The sequence below is a fragment of the Carcharhinus amblyrhynchos genome, chromosome 8 (assembly GCF_965287045.1).
Source record: "Carcharhinus amblyrhynchos chromosome 8, sCarAmb.v2.hapA, whole genome shotgun sequence".
Lineage (NCBI taxonomy): Eukaryota > Metazoa > Chordata > Chondrichthyes > Carcharhiniformes > Carcharhinidae > Carcharhinus > Carcharhinus amblyrhynchos.
This window is the reverse complement of record NC_137331.1, coordinates 40,260,411-40,286,809: the sequence shown is the minus strand read 5'-3', so window position 1 is coordinate 40,286,809 and position 26,399 is coordinate 40,260,411. Positions and strand designations below refer to the sequence as shown.

The 26,399-nt window shown below is 41.5% G+C and overlaps 1 protein-coding gene across 1 annotated transcript in view; it reads left to right on the top strand.

The window, feature by feature from the left end:
* znf407 (zinc finger protein 407) overlaps positions 1 to 26,399 on the top strand; it is a 470,331-nt gene that overhangs the window by 302,044 nt on the left and 141,888 nt on the right. The window contains exons 6-7 of the mRNA XM_080193920.1: positions 9,563 to 9,646; positions 11,352 to 11,472. Coding sequence (XP_080050046.1) covers positions 9,563 to 9,646; positions 11,352 to 11,472 — 205 coding nt within the window. The remainder of the gene's footprint in view (positions 1 to 9,562; positions 9,647 to 11,351; positions 11,473 to 26,399) is intronic.

Here is a 26,399-nt window from a genome sequence, read left to right as displayed (position 1 = left end):
TGAGTGTGGGGGGAAACCAAAGCACCCGGAGGAAACCCATGCAGACTCCACACAGACATTCACCCGAGGCTGGAATTGAACCCAGGTCTCTAGTGCTGTAACGCAGCAGTGCTAACCACTGCAACACTGTGTCACCCAGTAGCGCCACTGTGCCATCCAACACAGTTGCAGCATCATTTTTTTAAATTTAACACTGAAGTGGCTAAACTCATTCATTGGTTGTTTAATAATGCTGTGCAGCTTTTATGGATCATTCTTGTAATTGCCCCAAATCCCATGCCAGTAGGAATGACTTTGGCATTTAATTTATACAGGTAAGAGTTTCATCATTCATTTTCCCCAAGAGTAAAGGACAATTGCAATGCTTCCCAAACTTTGATCCCATTTTAATACCCCAAACTTGGCGTGCCCCCAGAGTGAACTCTTGCAGAGTTGTCGAACATTGTGTGGCCTTCCCAGTTATTGTAAGAAGTCTCACAACACCAGGTTAAAGTCCAACAGGCTTATTTGGAATCATGAGCTCTCGGACCGCTGCTCCTTCATCAGGTCAAATGAAAGAACAGCGCCTGATGAAGCAGCAGCATTCCGAAAGCTCATGATTCCAAATAAACCTGTTGGACTTTAACCTGGTGTTGTTGGACTTCTTACTGTGCCTACCCCAGCCCAACGCTGGCATCTCCACAACATAGTTCCCAGCTATTGAGCAGGGTGGAAGAATGGTAATGGATCGTTAATAACCTTGGTATTTAATTATTAAAATTCATGCTTGAACTTTAAGCATATAAGCATATGAAAATCTGTGAAAATTTGATCTTAATCACTGAGCCTAATGAGGCACGTGGGCATGTGTGTTGTGACATAGTTTATCAAAACCAAGACATAGAGGCTACTTCCTGACCCTCCACCCCTCACCCTGACCCTCCAATATCAGCATGATCTCCCTCTCCCACTCGCTGAACTTGTTGATCAATGTGACCCTCCCCTCCCTTCCAAATGAACTGGGCACCTGGGGCCTAAGAGAACATGGCAAGTGATAGAGATACACAATCAGATTAAAGGAATTAACAGATTGAGAATTGAGAAGGAAATTCAATGTGAAATCAGATACAGAAAGAGAAACTAGTCTCCGTAACGGTGACCATATAAAAACCCATCTAGTTCACTCGGTCCTTCGGGGAAAGAAATTTGCCATCCTTACCTGGCCTGGCCTACATGTGACTCCAGAGCCATAGCAACATTGTTGTCTCTCAACTGCCCTCTGAAAAGGCTGAACAAGTCACTCAGTTCAGGGGTAATTAGGGATGAGCAACCAATGCTGGCCTTGCCAGTGGTGCCCACATTCTACGAAAGGATAAGGAAAAGAATAGAGAGTACTCAGGTTAATTGAAGGATGTGTCCAATGCAGGGCACCACATTTTAGGAAGGATGTCATGGCTTTGGTGCGGTTGCAGAGATGATTGTTCTCCTCAAAGCAGAGAAGATTAAGGGGGGATTTAATAACGATGTTTAAAATGATGAGAGGCTTAAGTGAGATTGATAGATTTAATGTCACTTCTGGAATTCAGCACCTCCGGCAGTGCAACATTCCCTCACTACTGCATTGCAGTGTTAGTCTATGTTATGTGATATGCAGACAAGGAACAGAGAGGGAGGCCCACAGGTGAACCCTTGGAAAACTAGAATGAACGTGTTGGTTGGAGTAGAATTGGAACTGAGCAAGGGCCTTCCCACTGAGTCAAACTATAGATGAGAGGCATACCTCCTGTCTCCCCAAAGCCTGTCCACCATCTACAAGGTATAAGTCAGGAGTGTGTTGGAATACTCTCCAGTTGACTGCAATTCCAACAGCACTCAACAAGCTTGACACCATCCAGGATGAAGCAGCCCCCACATGATTGCTACCCCTTCCACTAACATTCAATCCATCCACCACTGACGAACGGTGGCAGCTGTGTGGACCATTTACAAGATGCACTGCAGGAACTCACCAAGGTTTCTTAGGCAGCGCCTTCCAAACCCATGACTACTGCCATTTAGAAAGACAAAAAGCAGCAGATACCTGGGAAACTGCCACCTGGAGGTTCCCCTCCAAATCTCACCACCCTGACTTGGAAATACATCGGCCATTCCTTCACTGTCTCTGGGTCATAATCGTAGAATTCCTGCCCTAAAAAACACTGAGTGTACCTACACTTCGGAACTGCAGCAGTTCAAGAAGGCAGCTCACCACCACCTTCTGAAGAGCAACTAAGGGATAGGCAATAAATGCTGGCCAAGCCAATGATGCCAATATCCCATAAGAATGATTTTTTAAAAATACTTAAGCCTAACAATTAGGGTTTTTTTTAACCTGAACAGTCTTTGTGATCCAGGAGAGACCCAAAACCCACAGATGGACCGTACTTAATTTATTGAATTTCTCTGAAGAAGGAAAGCAGATGATTTTAAATAATATAGCTAAACAAACATTATCAGTTAATAGGATAGACCATGTCACTTTTATTCATTGCCTTTGCATCTCTAGCCACCTTTGAATCTGATATTTTACAATCATGTCACTGTGTGGGGAAAAAAAACTGTGAATCTCAATTTACTGGTGGAACCAATTTACAGAGTCCCATCCTGTTAATACCTAGGAAACATTGGGTCTGCTATTTCCTTCAGATTAACTGCCGTTTTCCAAGTGCAAAGTCCGGAATCCTTTGAGGTAAACATAGTCACTTGGATTAAATCCTTGTTTGGAAGTATACGACTTCCTATTACATATATAAAAAAAGATAAATCAGTGCAAATTTTGCAGTCCCATTGATAGAGCCATCAGTTTTATTTTTTACTACAATATATTAAGAACAAGCTTGCTTAATTTAAGTGCATGATTTGATTTGCAAATGAAAGAATAATTTGTGGGAAATGTAAAGGAGAACTTTGTCCTTTTTATAAATGTGTCATGTGTATACAAAATTCTTTTGCAAGTATCAGATATATCAGTTAAGTGATTATGCTTAAAAATAGAGCAATGAATGTCGCAAATGGTAGGTCATTAATATCTCAGAATTTGAATGCTGGTACAGTTTATGCAAGCAAAGAATACTCTGCACATATTATATTGAGATAAATCTACTATGCATCAATCACACCCCATCAACAACTCATATTTATATCGAGCTACATCATGAGATAGTTGACAAGTGGTTAGCATTGCTGCCTCACAGTGCCAGGGACCTGGGTACAATTCTGGCCTGGACGTTGTGTGTGGAGTTTGCACCTTATCCTTGTGTCTGTGTAGGTTTTCTCTGGGTGCTCCAGTTTCTTCTCACGCTCCAAAGATGTGTGGCGTAGGTTAATTGGCCATGCGAAATTACCCATATGTGTCGGGGGACTGTCGGGTAAATACGTGGGGTTACAGAGTTAGGGCTTGGATGGGATTGTTGCCAATGAAGCCTTGATGAGCCAAATGGCCGCCTTCTGCACTGTAGAGATTTTATGATTCTATTCTAAGTGAACAAAAGCTTGGTTAAAGTGATAGGTTTTAAGTACAATCTTAAAAGATAGAGAGGTAAAGAGTTTTAAGGAGGGAATTCCATTGCTTAGGGCCTAGGCAGTTGAAAGCACAGGCGCCAATATGTTATCCTTCTGATGGTGAAGAAAGCAACTTGAGGCAGTCATTACTTGGAATAGATTTATTCACAGAGTGACACATTTCAGGTATGTATCTCCCAATTCCACCTATTCTCTTTATCTGTGCTGAAGTAACCATCCAATCAGTGCCCTTTACCTGGATGTACTTAACTTCAGTTGATACAGTTTAGCAGAACATGGGTTGATGAGAATTCAGGAGGCCAGAAGTGGAGGGAGCAGAGACTTTGGTGGGTTGCAGAGAGAGGGAGTGAGTGAGATCATTCGGGAATCAAGGCGCACAAACCTCGTTGCAGGAACAAAACTATTTTGGGAGGGCTGGGCAGTGGGTGGGAGGGGTGGGGGAAGAATCTGGAGGCTGAAATTCGCAAATGTATTCCAATCTGCAAACAACAGCGTCCCCATCAAACATCAATAAAACTCTAAAATAAGAACACAATACTGTGAGTGCTGGAAATCTAAAATTGAAAAGAGAGAACTCAGCTGAGGCAGCATCTGCAGAGAGAGAAACTAAGTTAAGGTGTCAGGTTGTTGACTCTTTGAAGTGTCATCAACCTGGAAATCCCAGGCACCAGGACAATTCAGGATGGTTGGGAACCTAAGCCTGATATGCCGTACAACTTCATCTGATATATTGCCCATTATTGCTCGTAATGGAATGCACCTGTACTTGTACATCATCTGACATACGGTAAACAAATTGGGGACTCAAATATTTTCCCTGTTTGAATTCTTTCTCAAAAGAATCTAGTCATAGTTGGCTTTAACTCACCTGATGAAAGGGCAACGCTCTGAAACTCGTGCTACCAAATAAACCTGTTGGACTTTAACCTGGTGTTGTGAGACTCCTTACTGTGCCTACCCCAGTCCAACACTGGCAGCTCCACATCATGGCTTTAACTATGTAAAAACTTGAGCAGTAAACTGAGTCATGATAAGTCATTAAAGTGTACAGCAATTGTGATGTGAATTGTGTGAGTAGTAAGCCTCTGAATTTAGTTAAGAACTGGACCTTGTGCACATTCGTGTGCATTTATATCGAAAGGAATGTTTTGGGAGCGTTTCTTGGTTTGTTTCTGGGAGGCCGAAACCTCCTTAGCTTTGCTGACAGGGGTGTTGACGATTTAAGGTCTCTAGACTGCCCTCAGAGATCACTTATATCGAACACCAGATGAAAAGCCAGTGCAGATGTAATTTATCGTCAGTGTTTCCTTCTAAAGAATAATTGTGGAGACTTGGTTCAATCAATATTATAGATTTTTGTTGTTAGATTTTGTAGTCTGCACCATAATGAGAGATAGGGGACAATGTCTGTTTCCTAATAGAAAATAAAGGATTTGTTTCCATGTCATTGTACATTTAAATTCAGGAATAGAAAACGTTCAGGGAAAAATGCCTGTTGTTTGCATCATATTAACATAAAGGGAATGTTCCCGTAGTGGTACTCTGTAAGAATACAATTCCTTTCTTCTTTCCCTTCACAATTAAAATAAGCAATTTTAATTCTTAAAATCAATAGCTGTACACTTGTGATATGAAGCAAATTGAATTCTTGTTTCTTCAGTGGATAAGATTTAAACTATCTCCTCCTCAAGAGTCTGTATGTGAGCTGGATCACTTTGTCCCCATGTCTCTACATTCCCGATTCTTTCTGTAGAGATATCTCAGCACAGTTCAGGGAGAAAATTTGAGGATCTCTTGGAGGCTGGTTTGATCTAAGATGTTCTTGAATGGAGGAAGCATCAGAGAAGATTCTCCAACTAGCTTTTGCACACAGGAGTTTAAGAAATGGCCTAGCGAAGGTGGGCTATGATAGCAACAGATCAATTTAGATCAGCTTTTGTAAGTAATCTTGGTCATAAAGTGTTCCCGTAATCATAGAATCTCTACAGTGCAGAAGGAGGCCATTCAGCCCATCAAGCTTGCACCATCCACAATCCCACATATGTACCCTGCTAATCCTCTTGACACCAGGGTTAAGTTATCATGGCCAATCAACCTAACCCACACATCTGTGGATTGTGTAGGAAACCAGAGCTCCTAGAGGACACGGGGAGAATGTGCAAACTCCACTCAGACAGTGACTCAAGACCGGAATTGAAACCAGGTCCCTGACGCTGTGAGGCAGCAGTGCTAACCACTGTACCTTTCTGTTGTTTAAAAAAAAAGTGATCTGTGATGGTCCACTTAAAGGGCTAGATGGCCTACTCCTGCTCCTATTTCTTACATTCTTATGTTCTTAAACCAAGTTGCTAATAGATAGGGCCACTGAACTCCTATTCCAATTTAGTGTAATATAATTTTGAGTTTTGAGTCAAGATTATTAGTTTGACAATGAAGCAGATTCTTGCCTGTTGAAATAATTAATATTCAGTTGTATTAAGCCCTGAATGTGAATGATCTTCCATTTAAAGGGGGACAAATAACCCTTGTTCATTGAATAGAATTATTTGCTGAGCTCTGTGGAGTGTTAAATATCAGTTGCTTAGACTAATAGTGGAGCAACGGTACTGAGCCCTTCCCTTGCAGTCATTCACTATTATTTTGTGATAGTGGAATCCTTCTGTGCAAGGCTAAATAACCAGCCAATCAAAAAACAAATTTCCTCTTGATATTTCTTTAAACCAATAAATTAATTTAAATAGCAACAGACATTTGGGAATTACCAGAAGGTAGTAATGTTAGTCAGAGGGTTCCAAGAATGCCATAATTTATAACTGATGGTTTGTAATAGCCATCTGAAGCCTGAAATGCAATTATTCTCTGATAATCACTTCCATGTGCTTGTTGTTTTTAATCATTTGTACTGGAAGAGCTGATAGATAATTTGTTTTCACACTTTTGTCGGTGATGGGCTTTGTGTTCAATATTGATGACCCAGGCACACAATGATGCATGATGCTGTCTACAATTGCAGGATTGACTATTGCAATTTAATATTTAATGGGTTATGATCAAAGTTGGGTACTTGCTGGAGATTAGAAGGATGAGAGGGGATCTGATCGAGGTATATAAAATTCTAAAAGGGATTGATAAAGTAAATGTCGACCAAATGTTTCCTCTTATGGGGCAATCTGGAACAAGAGATCACAGGTATAGGTTGAGAGGCAGCAGATTTAAAACTGGAATGAGGAGAAACTGCTCCTTGCAGAGGCTGGTGCATTTGTAGAACTCACTGCCCCATAGCATGGTGGAGGCTGAATTGTTGAATGTTTTCAAGAAGGAGGTAGATATATTTCTAATAAAAAAAAGGGATATGGGAATAAGTGGAGAAGTGGATTTGAGACCAGGGAGAGATCAGCCATGATCTGACTGAATGGCGAAGCAAGCTTGAAGGGCAGAATTGCCTACTAGTGCTCCTAATTTCTATGTTCCTCCTGGAAAATGGCTGTCAAAACAGCGCTAGGTAATAATACCTCATGGCATTTTCGATTAAAAAAAGAGTGGACCTTTCTGCAGGACTCACCGAACAAACTATATTCATGAACTGGACAAAAAAAACATCAGCAACCCTTGTTTATAATATACCTTTACTCCAGTAAATCATCCAAAGACTCTTCACATTAATGTTATCAGACAAATTTGACATGGAACCACATGAGATATTAAGACGAGTGTCCAAAATTTTAGCGAAAGAGTGTTCTTGCTGAAAGAGGCGCAAATGAAGAATGAGGGAATTCCAGAGCTAAGGCTCGAGCCAGGTGAAGGCATGGACACCAGTGATGGAGTGATGAAAATCAGGAATGCACAAGATACCAGAATTGGGAGAGCACAAAGACTTAGCAGGGTCTGGATGAAGTTACAGAGATAGTGAGTGGGCGAGGGCCATGGATGGATTTGAAAATAAGGATTGTGAATTAGAAAAGGCATTGCTAGACTGGAAGCCAACGTAAGTCACCAATCATAGGACTTAGTACATTAATTGCACTTGTTACATACACACATTGGTCTGCTTGTCAAAGTCTTGCATCTTGTTTATACTTACGTTTAGCTTGTGGATGTATTCCAGAATTTTTGCAAAACAAGAAACTCTAAAGACAAATCAGCACCTGTTGGCGTTAGACCAGTAAATTATATTGTGTCAAGCTCATTGAAGCCAAACACCTTTTTAATAAAAGCATATTTATAATCTGTGTTATTCATAGAAAAATAAAACGGCTTGTTTTAAACCTGTTGGAACAGGAAAGTTAGCAGGAAATATATAGAAATGGCACAATCCTTCCAACCCCTTGCTTTTAAAAAAAGACATTCTGGCTGGAAATCCTGTCCTGGAGGCTAATGATCAAGTCTTTTGTGTTTTCCTCAGGGTGCTTTTGATTTCAGATGAATTTATGTTATATTTGTTTAAAATAAATCCTGGAATTGTGTTCCTTTCACAGACTGACATGTCCAGAACTTTAAGGTTTTTGAGGACAACCCTATGTGCAGGATGATTGGGTGTAGGAGGTTTTTTTAACATTCCTTAAATAAAAATCATACGCTAGGCGTTTAAGTGGGTGGATAGGGAGTGGTGGTGCAACTCTATAAAAACGATGTGAACAAAAATGAATCAGGGAATGGCAACTGGATTCTTTAAACACACTCTTTTAAGTAACACCGGAGGATGGCATGGTGGCACAGTGGTTAGCACTGCTGCCACACAGCACTTGGGACCCAGGTTCAATTCCAGCCTCAGGTCACTGTCTGTGTGGAGTCTGCACGTTCTCCGCATGTCTACGTGGGTTTTCTCCGGGTGCTCCAGTTTCCTCCCACAGTCCAAAGATGAGCAGGTTAGATTGATTGGCCACTCTAGATTGATCATAGCATCAGGGGAATTAGCAGGGTAAATATGAGAGGTTACGGGGATAGGGCCTGGGTAAGATTGTGATCGGTGTTGACTCGATGGCTGAATGGCCTCTTTCTGCACCGTAGAGATTCTATGTATGAGAGAGAAATGCTGGAAATACTCATCAGGTCAGGTAGCATCTGCAAAGAGAGAAACAGGGTCAATGTTTCAGGTCATTAGCCTTTCACCTCAACTGGCAAATGTTAGTGATGGACCAGTTCTGAACATTGTTAAGCCAAGGAAGCTTTATAGTTCAGTTACTTTTGAATATCAACTGAAAGTACCATCATCCCTTTTGACATGTATCCTCTTCTACCTCCCAGTTGAGCTCAGACCAATGCTTTTTTGTCCTTTGCCTCACCTCTTTCCCTGCCTCAGTGCTTGCTTACATCTGTAGCCCGTTCCAGTGCATTAGCCTGAAATGATAATTTCCTTTCTTTGTCCACAATACTGCAGAGCATTTCTGGCATTTTTTGCTTTTATTTCTGATTTCCAGCATTCACAGTATTTTGCTTTTATGGACACAATGGGTAGTATTGATGAATGGTTTAGGTATACAGTCTGCAGTTACACCTTCTTATTAATGCGTTTGTTTTAGCTGCAGCATCCTTAAGGGTACTATTGGCAGGTGGCTACAGGTAAAAGCACAGGGTTTTATTTCAGACTGCACTTGAAAAGCCTTTGCTTCAAATAACTGCTGCTCCAGAAACCTTCCTATACCTTCATTGTAGATGGGCAAGTCAACACTGAGTATCTAGGTTTGTGGAAATTGAGGGGAGGATGAGCAGGTTATGCATAAAAACTGTTCAAGTGCATAAAGCAGCCCCATCTGGAAGACATCTAGCCGAAATGAAGTTGTACGAAACCATTCCATTGATATTAAAGCTAATTTTTATGGCTCTGACAAGTATGTAATTATGTTCAGTGGTGCTTTTCAGATTTTATCACAGTCAATAAACCGCAGTGGTAATTTCATTCCCATTTGACATATTTACATGGAAACATTTGATTGGAGGAATTAGTAAGCCTGAAAACCTTGATAGATACGTTTTAATGATCTGTGACCTGCATGGTCCCCTTATCTATTTGTTGTTGCAATAGGGGAGAAGTCGTTCCTGTGTGACCTCTGCGGATTTGCCGGCGGGACACGCCATGCTCTCACCAAACACAGGCGACAACACACAGGTCAGTCAACACCATTCACCTCTTTAGAGTTGAACAGACAAAGGATTGCAACCATGACCTGCCCTGAGAGAAGTGAGAAAAAAAAACAAGGCTTCTCTGTGCAGTCGGACTGATAATTACTTTGATGTGAAGTTATTGACATAATAAGTGATTTGTAGCAGTGGATATCCTGTGCTTGTGATTTATGTGAAAAAGAAGTAGCTGATGGGAGAAGTAGGAGGATAATTAACGTCGGGAAAAGAAATGTTATTATCTTGACATTTGTTCTGTACAGATCCGTGACAGAGGCGTGGGTAATTCTGTAATAAACCTAATGGACATATAAGCCCTTATGTACATAATTTTGATGACACAGACTGGTTTTAAGCAACTTTTTGTGTGCTGGTCAGATGACACTCTGCAGACGCACAACCAGATTGTAAAGGAACATGAGTAGGGTAATACAAAGCACATATTGGTATATTGCTTGTTGCGTTTCCCTGCCTGACTCCAGTTCTAAAGATGGTATTACTGGAAGAAGTCATGTGACACCTACCTTCACATTTAGTGTCATTTTTCTCTCCCTGTGAGTGTGTGATAGTTCCCCTTTTTTTCAGGTCTCTCTCTCTCTCTCGCATATCGATTGCAAATATGGCTGTTGACAATCGACCTGTTCTCAAGCCTACACTTGTGCAGACCAGCAGGAAGGTGGATCTGGGCATATGCTTGGTTGCCCTGAGTTTGCATCTCCAACCCCCATACCCTATCTTCCACTGGGGCAGTACAACTAAGATTAAAAGCTCAACAGAATGTTGGGGCTTGAACCCTCTTGCTGCATCAGTACGTTACCTTTCCTTTACTGTCCTAAGTCAGGCTGAGCAGTTTCACTTTCCTATATAGTAGAACAGTGCTGGTAAGGAACCCAGACGGTTAAACTTGAACGCAAGTAGTTTCAATCTGCAAAGTAACAAATGTCAGGGTGAGAAAAACCTGGACAGGTTTTGATTGTCCAAAGGGCCAGAAAGGAACTACCCACACATTTTAGACCCCAAATTGAACTGGAATTTTACCTGATTTCTTGTGGGGCAGTGAGTGTGTACGTTGTGACACACAAGATACCACAATGGTGTGCAACAGGCTGGATAGATTGGGGAGTCTTTTCCTGCCTGTCATTGTTAGTATGTCCACATTATTAGAAGATGTAAATGAATGGCATATACATGCCGTCAATTGAACTGTGGTGTCCTGGCTTCCTGCTAAAGCACTATGGTTTGATAATATCCTCAGGTCCTCTTGATTCTTAATCTGCCTTGTATCTTACTGCCGACTGATTTTTTTACTTTGTATAAAACTCCAATGATTAAAAGATGGAAGGTTCTGAAATGTGTTCATTTTCAAATGCTAAACATAACTGTAACCAGGACTGATAAAAGGTTAATCCAGTCGTGACCATTTAATTGAGAGCTGGTACTATATTATGGAGAAAGATGCAAAAATATGCAATCTGTGACTTTTAAAACTTCACGCCTTATAATACAAGTATCAAAAGATTTTTGAGATTGTGAACATGTACTTTATTTTAAGTATATATGATTGGCCTTCATATTTGGTCAGTAGGTAAATGCTTTGGAAATTAAATCTTTTGTAGCATGGTTTTCTAACCCTTATACTCCGATAATTATAGGAGTCTGTCAAGGATAAAAAATAATGAGCATTTCTTTTGTAGGTGAAAAACCATTCAAATGTGACCAGTGCCACTTTGCTTCCACAACACAGTCCCATCTGACCCGACACAGGCGTGTCCACACAGGAGAGAAACCTTATATGTGTCCTTGGTGTGATTACAGGTAACAGTTCATTAAACACTAGTTGATGTGAAAAAGATTAAAGGTGATGAGAAAAGGTTTATTCAAATTAAAAATACATTGCCATTAAAGTACATAACCAGCGTCAGTAATTACACATTTAATTAGGAATTACATTTCTCAAATATTGCATTTTTAAGGGTGTTTGGCAACCCAGCTCATGTCTGTTTAATTTCATTATTTGTTTTCAGAAGATAGCTTGAGTTTTTTTTTAATTGCATGTCAAAATCAGATGTTTAAATGTGGAAAGATAATGACAAGGATGTCTTTAATGTTGCTGAGAAACAACGCTTGTTGTCGAAGCTTTTCATCTGGCACTCATCAGGACAATTTGCAAGAATACCAAATGTAAAGGAAACAACAATGTATACTTTATCAAAAGAGAGTGCTGACTGGTTGGCACTGGTACTCACATTGGTAGAGGTGCTGCTGTGAAAAATACACCGGTTGACTGACCATTGACAGTTTACTGCCAAGCTTATTTTAAAATCAAACCCAGGCAGTTTGATTCTGGCCAGGGCATTCTCCTGGAGAATGAACCAGTGAATAGCTGTCACCTGTGTTTTTTAGTTGACACTGGCACATTGCATGTACGTGCCTTTCTTATTCTTAAATTTAGGAGCGGTTACACTTATATTTCAGAGATGATCCTGATCATGATCGAAATGCAGTCCAGGCTGAGTTTGATATGTCGAGACCAAGCTGGTCAAATGGATAGTTTTAGTATACAACTGCATCAAGTTGATGCTTGGGCAGGTTTTACTCAATTCTGCGAATGTCTGAATTAGTGAAATAGAGCAACACAATTTAAAAATAAAGGGGCTTCCATTTAAGTCAGAGGCTGAGGATGTGAATCGTTGGAACTCTCTTCCCCAGAGGCAGGGTTAATGAGGCTTCTGCCCTGGGAATAAAAAAAGCAAAGGAAAGCTTGCATTTATGTAACCGGTTTTTTATCAGCAGAAGACCTTTCAAAGTACTTTTCACCCAATGAAGTATTTTTGAAGTATAATCGCTGTTGTAATGTAGGAAGCACAGCAGTCAGTATGCATTTAGCAAGCTCCCACAAACAGCAATGTGATAAAGACCAGATAATCTGTTTTATGTGATATTGATTGGGGGATAACGGCCAGGAGACTGGAGATAGTGCCCCCCCTACCCGTTCTTCTTTGAAATGGCCTCACTGGGTCTTTTACATTCACCCAGTAGGCAGATAGGGCCTGAGTTTAAATCTCATCCAATAGACGGCACCTCTGGCAATGTTGTATCTCCTCCAGAATGTTAGCTTTTATTTTTGTGCTCAAGCACTTGAGAGGGATTTGAACACAGAACCTTGTGTTTCAAAGAGGTGGGTGGGTGCTACCAACTGAGCCATGGCTGACACGCCAACTCCAAAACAAAAGCAGTAAATATTGAAAATGCACAGCATCTGCAGAGAGGAAAGACAGATGAATGTGTTTTGTGTGTATGCCCTCCATCTGAACTGGAAATTGGAGGATAGGCAAGCCATTAATGGGACTCAGCAACACAAAAAGCACAAGGAAGAGGACAGCAGGTGGGCATCGAGAATCAGGAATGGTGACAGCTGTCACAGAGCATCTATTGGATTGAGTGCTCAGGAAGCAAACTTCTTAAAAAGCGTGGAAGGGGTGAAAACCGATGGATGATATATATGGAGCACCTCAGCGAGGCAAGAAGCACCTCAGCAAGGCATCAAAGAGGCATTAAAAGGACAAAATAGCAGAGTGAATGAACATGAAAGGGCAAGAAAATGGAGTGGTGAGGGGAGGCAATAAAAGCGTAATTGGAGTGAATGCAAAGTCTTGTAGAAAACCACAGCAGATCCACCTGCGTGAGGAGAGAAATGCCTGGAATCTGGATTAAAAAAACGGAAAATGCTGGAAAAGCTCAGCCGGTCAGGCCATGTCTATGGAGAGAGGAGCAGAGTTAATGGTTCAGGTCAATGACCTTTCACCAGAACTAGGGTTGTAATAGGTTTTGATCGAGTGGAAAGGAGGGAGGGTCTGTGACAGGGTGAAGAGCAGGAGAGATCAAATGAGTCATGAGTCACCTGTTGCAGCTCCCCACACCCCCACCAAAAGACTGTTCTGATAAATATCATACATCTCCTGCGCCCCTCTCCTCCTCCCTCAAACTCCTCTTCCCCCCACCCCTCCCGCAACCAAATGCAGACAGGTTTGCTGTGTTTGCTCCGTAGTCAGAGCAATGCAGGTACAATTTTGTCTTTTAAAAAGTTTAGACGGTCACATGCGTCAGATGGATTTAGAGGGATATGGGCCAAATGCGGGCAATTGGGATTAGCTTAGGGGTTTAAAAGAAAGGGTGGCATGGACAAGTACAGGCCAAAGGGCCTGTAATAATGCTGTAAAATTCTATGACTCTAATGTGTGCTCCTTAATAAATACAGGAGAAGGCAAAGGCCCAGAGGATCAACCTGATGTTGAGACCCTGTAACTGTTAAATTCCCTGGGAAAAGTACAGGATTTATCTCTGAAGCTTTCGTTGAGTTTGGGTAAAGGAGCTTAGAATGTCAAAAATGGATGTGGGAGTGGAAATGTGAGAGGGATTTGAAAGAGTGAGCCACACACCAAGGTCAGGATTTTGCCTATAAATTTACCACCTCATACACATTTGATCTTTCCAAAGCAGAGGCTCTGTAAAGAAAAAATTGTATTTTTGCAGCACCTTTCCTGACAGTAACACTTCTCCAAAGGATTCACAGCCAATTAAGCTTTTTTTAAAGAGTGGAGTTGCTGTTGTAATGTAGGAAATGCAGTGCCAATTTGTGCATGGCAAGCTCCCACAAATAACAAAGTGATCATGAGCAGATCATCTGTTTTAGTGATGTTGAATGGCTATGATATATTGCACCTTAGTGTCAGGGGGATTAGGAGGGTGTAAATATGTGCGATTACGGGGATGGACCTGCATGGGATTGCTGTCGGTGCAGGCTCGTTGGGCTGAATAACCTTCTTCTGCACTGTGATTCTATGATTAATTGAAAGATATGAATTTCCTCTAGCTTCTTTGAAATAATGCCATGGGATCCTTACCTTCCCAGCTGCAAAGGCAGTTGGGGTCTCAGTTCAACATCCTATCTAAAACATGTCACGTCTAAAAGTGCAGAATTCACTCAGCCACACTGCAGTGTGCTTTTGTGTTTAGGTTTCTGAATGACCTCAGGAGGCTATAGAACCACTGTGGTCAATAAATGTAGTAAAGTGGACAGCATAAGTTGCCAACTTTCTGCTACTCTCCCTGGCACCTTCCACTGCAACCCTAACACATATGACAGCAACTTCGGGGCATTTCCTCTTAAGGCCTTGCCACTTTCTGTCTCTGTAACCTCCTCCAGCCGTAAAACTCTCCAAGAACTTTGTATTCTTCCAGCCCCAGCTTCTTGCACATCTAACATCCCCTTTGCCTCATGTTGGTGGTGTTAATCTCTTTAATTCCCTACCTGAACCTCTCCAACCATTCCCTCTTCTTTAGCTTGGTGTCAGTTTTACTTGGTTATATTGAACTTAGAATACTGGGAGGCCTAGATAGAGTGGACGTAGAGAGGATGTTTCCACTAGTGGGAGAGACTAGGACTCAAGGGCACAACCTCAGAGTGAAGGGACGCTCCTTGAAAACTGAGATGAGGAGGAATTTCTTCAGCTGGAGGGTGGTGAATCTGTAGAATTCATTACCACACAGGGCTGTGGAGGCTAGGTCATTGAGTGCCTTTAAGACAGAGGTAGATAGGTTCTTGATCAACAAGGGGATCAAAAGTTACGGGGACAAGGCTAGAGAATGGGGCTGAGAATCATAGCCATGATTGAATGGTGGAGCAGACTTGATGGGCTGAATGGCCTAATTCTGCTCCTATATCTTGTGGTCTTATATCCCCACAAGCACTGTGGAATTGTTGAACATGTTAAAGGCACTATGTAAATACAGATTGTTTTAGTCATTATCGCAATGTTGAGATGGTCTTCACGTAATTGTCACCGCTTTCCAGCTTTGCAGAAATCTACTGGGCATTAAGTCTTGAAAGTGCAAGGATAGGAATTGGCACTCCTGACTCGCCTGTTAGCTGCTGTTCCAACATCTCACTTTCCCCTCCAGTTTCTTATTCTCCCCAAGGATCACTACACACGATGTTAGGTTGCCTTTTTCTCTTTTCAGACATTGACTTTGTATTTCCAGGGCTTTCTATTTTCAGTCCACCTTGTTGAGAACAACTAAACCTCTAAAGGCAGTCAGAGAATTTTGTAAACCTACATTGTATATGGTGATGAAAAAACAGGATAGACACAGGGAACAAAAGCTGCGCACTTGCTGTAGTCCCTTTAAGATGCACACACGTACAGCCATATGGCAACCTTAAAGGGACAGTGCATAGCAAAAGGAAAACAGAGGAATTATTGGTGGGTAGGCAAAGTAGAACCAGGGTCAGTGCCTTTAAAAAAAGGTTATTTAAAAAATTAAAGTTTAGTGATTTAAAAAGTCTATAGAACATAATGCAAGGAAAATGTAATCAAATGTAAGTTTTCTAAAAATTGAGGGAAAATTGTGGAGATGTTTAAAGAGGCAGTCTTGCACTATTGCAGTTGTAAGTATTTTCACATTTGGATTCTAATGAATTTAATCTGGATTTGGTTATTTGCTTCTGAAATTACAGAATACAGTGAGCATACAAGCATTAGCTTTCAGCATTTGTTCGCTATAGCAAATTACGTTCTGTCTGTGAATGCTTGGTTCAGTCGCATACACAGGTTTGGTTAACAGCTTCAGACTGAAAACCCCAGTAATTAAAGAGTGTCTATGTGTGTGACCATATGAATGCTGCAAATTGAATGTAAAATGAGAAAAGTTATTGTACATTTCAGAAGGATCTTGTTACGTGCTTTCCGGAGCTCAGTCTTTACACCACGGACCTGTGTTCTTGGATTGGATAGTCTTGGGGGAGAGGTTTTATTTCCATTATAGACATCCTGCATCTATTTGTAAAGTGGTCTTTCTGCATGATATCTTATAAAGGCTAATGGGCATTCATCATGTGTAACATTTACTTAGGTTCCATTGTTTATCACCTCTCTAACCAGTGGTTCATATTTGATGCATCATTCTCTATCCAACACCACAAGGTACTGCAGTGGTTTAAAGAGAAAACCTACCACCACCACCACAGTGTCAAAATAGCAGACAGTAAATGCTGCCTTGACAGTGTTGCCAGGTTCCAAGAAAAAATTTTTTTAAACCACTGTGTTAATACATATTTCTGTACTTGAAATTTTGGCAGTGTTGGTATTAGAGCCAACAATCTTCAAGTCAGTCCGCACTTTTGTCTGTCATTTATTGTACATAGAATGCTTGCGCCAATATTTAATATTCCTACTTGTCTTTGACTGAACCTGAGGTCAAGAGGTTAAAACTCAGGGTGGGAGTCTGAAGGGGCACTATTCACTTGAAGCTCCAACAGTGTTGTACGACTATGCACAAATGGCCATTAAACGGTACTGCTTGCATCATGTTTAGCTCAGGATTTAAAAATACATATTTTTTGAGTTGACATGAAATATTAATATCTAGGATTTTAAAGATCCACATGAATAAAATGTAAATTTAAGTAATGTAAATTATAAATGAATTGCTTTTTGAAAATATTAATTATATGAAGAGAGTTTTAATGTGGGCCAAGAAAGTGTTCTTCCTGAAGTGAATATTAAAAACAGGGTATTGTGCCAGGAGTGATGCAATGCTGGGTTTGTTTTGCAAGTGAGGAAGACCCATAATTTATTCACGACACAGGGCAAGTTAATTATTAGATCTTTATCAGGAGTGAAAGACTCCCAGTATGGCACTGTTATCCGTCTCCGATATTCTGTTTGTTCCTTGGACCTTAATAGTTTCTTTTCTTGAGCAAAAGACAAGTTGTGAATTCAGTTATTTTAAGTTTTGATAAATGTCAGATATCTCAGTTAGACCGATGGGTCTGCTTTTTCTAAGAGTTTGTAATTCTGCAGCTAATGCAGAATTTGTTAGTGGCAAATATAGTTATGGTAATTAGTTGATATGTGCACAAGTGTACAAAGTAATTGACTGGTGTCAGAGAAGTACAACAGTGCTAATGGTAATATCCATGAATTGGGGGAAGCAGTTATCAGCATCTGACTATCTAACATAAAAGCAAAATACTGCGGATGCTGGAAATCTGAAATAAAAACAGAAAATGCAGGATAAACCCAGCAGCTCTGGTAGCATCTGTGGAGAAATAACATTAGAGTTAATGCTTCGAGTTGGTATGACTCTTCCTCGGAGTGGAAGAGAGATAGAAATGTGACTGTTATATAGCTGGGGAGGGATTTGGAGGAGGACCTTTTTTAGCCCTTAATACCACCATTAGCATTCGCTTTGTCTTTGCCAATCTCTCCTTAGCTCTGACCTGTCCCTGACTTTGTATTTTGCTCCATCGCCTCCAACAGCTCCATTCCAACAATATAATCAATCACATTGCTACCCTTCTTTAGCTCTGAGAAACAGTCATTCGGACTGGAAACATTGACTCTGTTTCTCTCTTCACAGATGCTGCCAAACCTCCTGAGTTTTCTCAGCATTTTATGTTTTTATTTCTGAGCATCTAATGCATGTTTCAGAAAGAAAGATCTCATTGCTCAGTTGTGCAAATGGGTTGGATTGTTTAAAATACAGTATATTCTTTCCTCTGGAGAGTTTGATTTTAACAGTGATTATCACTAGGATGCAGGGGACTTAACGATTCTCCATCTTATTGTGTGATTTGTTTCATTCCGAAGATTCAAATTGAGATATGACCACATCTTTTCATTGCTTGGTATTTATCAAGAAACCTGTTATATAAAGGAAAACGTGATGTGAAGATGTCGGGGTTGGACTGGGATGGGCACATTAAGAAGCCTCACAACACCAGGTTAAAGTCCAACAGGTTTATTTGGAATCATAAGCTTTTGGAGCACTGCTCCTTCATCAGGTGAGTGCAACGGTAGATTTCACAAACATGGCACATATAGACGAAGGCACAATTGCAAGTTAATGGTTGGAATGTGAGTTTTTACAGATATCAAGCCTTTACAGGTACGAACAGTATCAGCGGAGAGAGGGATAAGCCAGGACAGTTAGTGAGATTTTTCAAGCCCAGGCCAAATGGTGGGTGTTACACATGGTGTGACATGAACTGAAGATCCCAATTGATGCCATCCTCATGCATGCGGAACTTGGCTATCGTTTTCTGCTCGGTGATTCTGTGTTGTCATACGTCCTGAAGATCTTACCCAAAGATCAGAGGCTGAATGCCCTTGACTGATGTAGTTTCCCCGACTGGAAGGGAACAGTCCAGCCTGGCAAGTCTTTACCTGAAAAGACTCGCATTCTAACCATTATCTTGCACTTGTGCCTTTGCCTATATGTGCTGCATTTGTGAAACCTACCATTTCGCTCACCTGATGAAGGGACAGAGCTCCAAAAGCTCCTGATTCCAAATAAACCTGTTGGATTTTAACCTGGTGTTGTGAGACTTCTTATTATAAAGAAACTTGCTTACTGGGAGTGAGCCAAGTAGGCCATTTATAATATGGAAGTATTATAAACTCCATTTTAAAACAAATCTATCTGTTTGGTACCAGGAGACATTTTTAAAAGGCTTCATTTGATTCCATATCCTCTACCATACACTATTCCAGCCCATTAAATTTACATTTCACCACGTGCTGTTTGTTGTTACTGTGGGATGATGGGGCAGTTGAACAGAGATTCCAATTTCAAGTGGGTCCTGACTTTGAATCAGAAATTTCCTATAGATTCAGAGATGAAAGATTGGCCATCTGAAATCCACTCTGTCATTGACTGAATTCTCAGAGCTGTAGCTGAACTTTATGCTGCAGCCGCTTTGAAAGTAACCAGATTCTGAACCTGGAGCTGAAAGCCTTCTGTATTAGCTTCAACCTGCACCATATCAAACCACAATTGCTCTTCTAATAGATATGTTTTTTCCCCTGGTCTCTGCAGATCCATCCATTTTGCCTTCTGCTGAGTATTAGCTGTTTCTCTCCACAACACCTCCGCCCCTCCAAAACACACACACACACACACACACACACACACACACACACACACACACACACACACACACGTACACAAGTGCACACACACACACACAAACTTCACAATGTTAATTTGGGAAGTACAGTGTCATCAAAGGAAATCAAAACAATTTAAATAACCCCTCAGGGTTTAAGCTCTGCTAAGTGCCCCTCTCAGTGACTAAAGGCTACAAGTCTCTCCTGCATTTTATCAAAGCATGGTGTGGCCTTCTGCCAGATGTGTCTTGGATTCTTGGCAAGGACTACAGAAGACCATCTGGAAGAATGTAAAGAGTAGTGGGAGTGAGCCCAGGAACCCTTAGATAAGTGCAATGTACCCAGGAGTCTCAGCAAAACTAGTAAGAGACAATAAGTGTTGTATCCACCTCATCGGCACTGCCAAAACAGAGCAATTTTTTTGATGCTGGTATTATAATATGATTGCTAGCCTCTCAGTATGATCAGTACTGACTACGCTTCACCCCTTCAGGGTTATGTCTCCTGATTAGCAGGAAGTAATGGTCAAGAGTTGAATATTCGACAATCAATAAATACACGGCCTATTCTTCATTCTTCAATAAGGCTGAAGGTGACTTTGAACAGAAGCTTCCTCACTCAACTGAGACAGACCTCAGGTGTTCCATGTTTATGTGGCTGAGACTTTAAACGTATCAGCCCCAATGGCGGTGTCTAAATATTGAACTTCTTTTGAAACATCATTGAAGTTGGCCACCTCAGCATTTGGTATAATTGGCTCTCCCTGTTTTGTGATCAGGCAATGCAAGAAAGGGATTTTGGCAAAGAAGAGAACAATCACTGTTTTACTCTGGTCTATCAAGTCAGTGGAAAATTACAAGTTTCACAACTGTCAGCTATGTTATCATCTGCCAAATTTACTTAGTAATTGCCGCACAGTGGGCGTAATCTTCAGTTCTCGGTGGACATCTCATTTGCTGCCTGAAGTTAACCTTGAGGAGGAAGGCCTTTTGTATTTTCTGCCTGTCAGCCAGTTGTCTTCCAGAATTCCCAATCTGGAGGACAATGTTGGGTCTTCCTCCAGACTAGGAATTCTGGAATACAACTTTCTGTCCCTGTCTTACACTTAGCAGTACCACTGAGAAGGTCATGGCTGCTGCCAAAGCAGCACTCCCTTGAGTCTCATTGTTTGACCAGTCATATCAGTTGCATGTTGGCAGGCCCACCTGGAACTGGGAAGACTACTGAAACGGGAAGATGCCCTTGAATGGTCTTAAATTGTCAATTTAAGGGCCACGAATACATGCAGAGCAGGAAAGTCAACCATGAGCCTTACCTCCAAGAACTTATTCCTAGTGGATGTGGGAAGGTGTCGGTTATCAGTCCTAAGATCATCCAGCCAAATTCCCAGGCCCACTCACCTCCTTCCTTGCCCCCTGTGTAGGCAGAAGATTCTGGCCAGTGGTGAGTTTATGGAAATAATGACCCTCATGTATTAGAGTGGATTTGTGGGTGGGGAGAAGAGTTGTGTTTGAGAAAATGGGTTCTCTGGGTGCTGTGCATTTCATACATCACAATCTGTGTCCATTTTTCCAAGCATGTTCCCCTGATTGACAGGCTTTTCTCACTGTCAGGAAGGCAATGGCCTGGAGGAGGCTGCAGACTAGGAGCTGATAAGAAACCTGTTTTAGTGGCACCATGGTGATAGCAGGGTTGAAGGTGACCTTCAGTCTGGTGAAGGTTGGGGTGTAAGCTGTGGCCAGGAAAGGAGCTGGATCAGGAGGAAGCCGTACTGCTTTTGTCGGCCCACAAGCTGTGCTGTGAAGGCACTTGTATCTTTCGCAAAGTAATTCTCATCTCCCTTTAGCTGCTGGATTTCTGAGGCCTGGGAAACCAGGCTGGCCATGATAAAACTGAAAGGTTGGGTAAATCTAAGACATGCAGCTTTATTATAATATTTAAATAATGTTGCTTACATCCTGTCTCCATGGAAACTGGAAGTGAATGGGGTTGGGATTTTAATATCGCACCTTCCCCAAACCCCATCAGTTTTTGGGGGTTAAAGTCTCCCTTCATGTTGGCGCAGAATATTCTGGAAGGGAAATTTCTTCCCACCATGTTGACTGAAGAGGATCTTCAGTCTTGTGAACTTGTCATCTTCTATCAGTGATTGAATCTTTGGCCTTTCTCAATGAGTTAGCTCGAATCCAATTTGGCTGAAGATGTAATCCAATCCACTTGACTGTTGCAGCAGATGACAATAGGCGTGGGTGAGTCAGAGGCTTCCACTGCTTCTCAGGTTCATTAACAGCAATTTGCTTGATGTTCCCTGATCAGAACCACACTAAAACTGGTAAAGATACTCTTTGGCATCTTTCATGATCAGATCACATTTTCTGCATTTGGACTATAACGGGGCATAATTTCTCCAAGCAAAAGCCTAACCATTTTTGAGTACTGTCACCTTTGGTTGAGTGTGCTACATTTCACACCATCACCATTCCTTTCTGTCAGTGTGGAGCAATAAGGCTGCTTTTTAGGAACCCAGTGCCTGAGATCTGAGGTCAAAGCTCTGGTCTCCAATAAAGTCAAGCGATAAATGACCTGCTTCAATGTGCAAACAATATAGGCATCCATGTTACCCTCTGGCCTCAAGGTCAGTTGGCTTGTTTTTAAGCAAACAACAGTACACTCTGAATATCTGAGAATAAAGGAGCGTTTGTATTTTTATGGAGCCTTATAGGGGGCTGGTTAACTCAGATGGCTAGGCGGCTAGTGTGGGTTTAGATTAATGCCAAGAGTGTGGAATTTAATCTTGTTCTGGCTGAGGTAGACTTGGAGCCTGCCTTGCCCTATCCACAACAAAACAAAAATCACAAAATAAAAACAGAAAATGCTGATAATCTCAGTAGGTCTGAGGGGAGAGAATAGAACCAACATCTCGAGTCTAGATGACCCTTTATCAGAGCTGACGAAGGGTCATCCAGATTCAAAGTGTTGGCTTTATTCTCCCCGCCCCCCACAAATGCTGTCAGACCTGCTGAGATTTTCCAGCATTTTCTGTTTTTGTGTCAGATTCCAGCATCCAAAATATTTTGCTTTTATTAAAAAAAGGAAAGAAAGCCATGGTTTGGCAAATAATTATTCGTCAAATAATGGTTTGTGATGTAGAGTGACACCAACAGCGTGGGTTCAATTCCTGTACTGGCTGCTTATGAAGGCCCCGCCTTCTCAATCTTGCCCTTCACCTGAGGTGTGGTGATCCTCAGGTTAAATCACCACCAGTCAGCTCTCTCTCAAAGAACCTATGGCCCTCTGGGATTGTGGTGACAATGTCAAGTCTCTCAGTAAGGTGCTAGTACAGCTCAGCATAGGGAGGAGCAGGGCAGTTTGGGCAGCCGCATCCTAATCTCCATATTTAACTATGTATGTGCAGATGTGGGAAGTTGCTGTCCGATTTACTTGCTGATGGCTTCACCATTATTTCTACCTCAACACTCTAGGCTCATTATTTCCCTGCATGTTCCCTGTGATTCTCAGAATGTGATATAAAATGAAGTGATTTTTGGAGACAGCTTAATGTTGAACACTGTCAGTGTCAATCCATTCTCCATATCCCTCCAGGAGGCACCTGGTATTTCAATTATAAGGTTAGATTCTTCTGATCTGCACGCCTTCTCATTAACCACCTGACTGATGACAGCTTATTGACCTCAAAAAAGCTTTGTACAAATCTTAGAACAAAAGGAAATTTCTTGTCTCCTTTCCTCACCCAAACCCCAACCCATTAATGAACAAGACCACTTACAGTTTTAAACATTATAAATACATGCTGGCTTTATATCCGAAACAAGGTTCTGTTCATACTGCAGTATTCCATGTTTTCTCCCTGAAGCAATATCTTAGGCAAATGGGATCTTTTATCCCATTTCATGAATGATATTTTTATAAATCTAAGACTTCACTTCCCCCCCCACACTTTCTTGGGAAATATAAGTTAAAGCTTAGTTATTAGTGTCACAAGTAAGCTCACATTAACACTGCAATGAAGTTACTGTGAAAATCTCCTAGTTATTACATTGCGGCTCCTGTTAGGTTACACTGAGGGAGAATTTAGCATGGCTAATGTATGTAACTAGCATGTCTTTTGGATTGTGGGTGGAAACTGGAGGAAACCCATGCAGACACAGGGAGAATGTGCAGTCTCTGCACAGAGAGTGACCCAAATTGGGAATTGAACCCGGGTCCCTGGTGTTGTGAGTCAGTGGTGCTCATCACTGTGCCACCGTACCGCCCACACTTAGAGTCCATGAGTACTCTATCTTAGAGCTACTGTGTTCACATAGACTGTTCCTGCGGTGGTACTAGATTCAGCAGACAATCTGGTGAACCCTGGAATTAGTAATTAAGCACGTGTGCCTGATACAGCGTGACAACTAATCTGTTTGCAGACCTCTTAATTTACTCCTGAGGGTGATATTTGCACTTTTTCTATCTATAGTCAAAAATTATTCTTTTTTAATCTACCTCCACCAAATTCAGATCATTGATTCAATTATTTTGATGCCAGGAAGGCTTTGATTTATCAAGTGGACTAACTAACTTACTTTCACAAGTCTCATTACTTGCTAGTGTCTAATGGAAAATGTTTCTCTGTCCAACTGTTGCAAAATGAATATCAGTAAAATAACAGTTGAACACAATTTTGTTTGCGCCAAAGTGTTGTGAAAGTTTTTGGAGGTCCTTTCATGCCCAGAATAAGCTTATTATTTCTCACCATTCAGAGAATCCCTATAGTGAAGAAGACCATTTTGCCCATCAAGCCTGCACCGACAACAATCCCACTCAGGCACTATCCCTGTAGCCCCATTTATTTACCCTGCTACTACTAAGGGACAATTTTAGCATGGCCAATCAATTTAACTTGCACATCTTTGGAGGAAACCGGAGCACCCGGGGGAAATCCACGCAGACGTGGGGAGAATATGCAAACTCCACGCAGTTACTCAAGACTGGAATTAAACCCAGGTCCCTGGCGCAATGAGGCTGCAGTGCTAACCACTGTGCTGCCCACAAACAAGCTTATGACTTAATTGTGGCTTTTTATTGACGTGAGGGTAGAGAAGTAGGGTGCCCATTGATTCAGGGGATTAAAGTGCCTGCTGCAACTTATAATTCATAGAACTTAACCAAAGCAAAATACTGCAGGTGCTGAAAATCAGCAATTTAAATGGAAAATGCTGGAAGTCCCAGTAGATCAGGCACCTTCTGTGCAGGGAGAAATAGAGCTAACCCTTCAGGTCACTGACCTTTCTTCAGGACTAGAAAATGTTAGAGATGTAACAGGGTTTATACAAATGCAGAGCCAGGAAAAGGAAGGGGTGGGTGGGAGTGGGAGGTGTTGGGAGAGTGGGGGTGGGAGTGGGGGGGCGGGGTGGGGGAAGCTCAAAGGGGAAGATTTGTGATTGGTTGAGAGGCAGGAGAGATTGATTAACCATCAAAAAGGGCAAGAGAATGGGTTGAGTAAAGAAACGAACAATGGGGGCAATCCTACTGGCTCGTTCCCCCGGTTGATTGGTGTGGCAAGCTGGTAATATTGCAAGAGAAGTGCAGAACTGGTGATGCACCCAGTTTCTCACCTCTCATAATTTTACCGGCCCTTTGAAGCCGTCGTTATCATCCTTGCACCCAGGAAGGGCATGAAACTGATGACCTGGCCTCCACAGGGTTAGGGCTAGGGTAGTGAGTTCCACAGATTTACCACCCTCTGGCTGAAAAAATTCTTTCTCATCTCAGTTTTAAAGGAGTGTCCCTTCACTCTGAAGTTGGACTCTTGAGTTCTAGTTTCTCCCACCAGTGGAAACATCCTCTCCACGTCAACTCTATCTAGGCCTCTCAGTATTTTGTAAGTGTCAATTAGATCCTCCTGCACGCTTATAAACTTCATAGAGTACAGAATCCTCAACCGCTTTTCATATGACAAATCCTTCATTCTTCCTCTGGACCCCCCCTCCAAGGCCAGCAGTTCCTTCCTTAGGTATGGGACCCAAAACTGCTCACAATATTCCAAATGGGGTCTGAGATCATTCCAAAATCATTCATAACCATTGAGTGAAGAAATATCTCCTCATCTCAGTCATAAATGTTAACTTTATGTTATACACGTACAAGGATATATCTGAATTATGGTTTTTCTGTATGTCTCCCCATTTAAAAAAAAAATTGGCTTTTTCTGTTCTTCCCACTAAAATGGATAACTTCACACTTGTCCACATTATATTCCATCTGCACCTTGTCCACTCACTCAACCTTTCTACACGTCTTTGCAACATCTTTGTGTCCTCCTCACAGCTTACTTTCCCACCTAATTTTGTACCATCAGCAATCTTGGGTGCATTGTATTTGGCCCGCTCAGCTCAGTCATTGATGAGTTGTAAAAGGTCAATTTTTCATATGAATTTGCATGACCAACAGATGCATCTCTTGGGTTTAATCAGAAACACACATCAACTGATAGAAAAGTCGACAAAATTGAAAGCTCCAATTGCTTTAGTTCACATTACGACAAACCTTTCTCATTTGTTGGAAGGATTCATGAATGGAATAATCAGATGCTGGGTCATATATAGTATGGCCAGAATACAATCACCTTGCCATTATCACACGGTTCAGCTAGGGTCGATGATTTTGATAAATTCTGATGAGATTTTTGTATTTGAAGCCTGTAGGACAAAAATACCATGCAAAAATCCGTTTAATTTTCAGCAAAACCAATGCACCGTATCTTGTCAATAAAAAGCACATGGAAACATT